An 899-nucleotide genomic window follows, 5' to 3' on the forward strand; every position below is an offset into this window, starting at 1 on the left:
AAGTATATATAAAAGGGATTGCCTATAATGTGATATGAAGATAAATTCGAGGACCATTGTGCTTTTATTAAATCTATATACTCGGCGATGTGATGTAATATAGTCGAACTGGTCTGGAAGTAATTTATGTACTCGTATTGCTTTAAATTTCATTTGACAGGTCCAAAGATGTTGGATAGAGAAGGGAAGGTTGTGCCGGGGCAGAAAGGTTACAGATATTTCGGAGCAGCGAAAGATCTTCCAGGAGTTCGAGAACTTTTCGAAGCTGAGACAGTTGTTACAGAGAAGCGAATGCGCTCGCAACTCATGAAGAAAGTGGACGCCGAGTACTATGGGTACATGGATGATGATGATGGCACTTTAGAACCTTTGGAGCAGATAGCTGAGCGCGCCGGTATGCATCGGGGTTTTCTTTGTTGTCCGATGTCCTCTAATCACAAACTTTTTTTTCAAAGTATCCCATCTCAGATTTAGTGCTGTACTTCCGTCGGGTAAATGTTTATTAATTGATTGATTATTTGAGGCTCGTTGCTGTGAGCTCATACCTTTTAATACTACTATGCGACTTTAGATTAGCTATGTGCTTATGTTCCATGTATAACAATCACAGCATTGCAGAGGATAGTGACAGAATACAACGAAGCGCTGGCTGATGGATCATTGGAGAGGGATCCCAGCGACGACGAGGATCTATATTTAAGCGAAAAGGACGCGGATGTAGTTATTAGCAGTAGTAAGGAAGACGAAAATGGTGAGAACGTGTCGAGGTTTGTGGCCCACGTACCCGTGCCTTCACAGAAACAGGTCGAGGCTTATTTATTACAACGCAAAAAAGAGGTATGTGTTGGTGTTGTTAACGCATTGCTTATATTTATTTATACACACACACGCACACGCAT

General features: G+C 41.6%; 1 protein-coding gene across 1 annotated transcript; it reads left to right on the plus strand.

Annotated features, from left to right (window-relative positions):
• Positions 1 to 168: 168 nt before the first annotated feature.
• On the plus strand, positions 169 to 767 carry SARC_17440 (hypothetical protein; the record flags this gene model as incomplete). Its single annotated transcript, XM_014288465.1, has 2 exons — positions 169 to 394; positions 611 to 767. Coding segments are annotated over 2 exons (383 nt in total), but the record flags the coding sequence as incomplete, so codon positions are not given.
• Between the last annotated feature and the right edge of the window lie 132 nt (positions 768 to 899).

Source organism: Sphaeroforma arctica, assembly GCF_001186125.1.
Source record: "Sphaeroforma arctica JP610 unplaced genomic scaffold supercont1.10773, whole genome shotgun sequence".
NCBI classification, from domain to species: Eukaryota; class Ichthyosporea; order Ichthyophonida; genus Sphaeroforma; species Sphaeroforma arctica.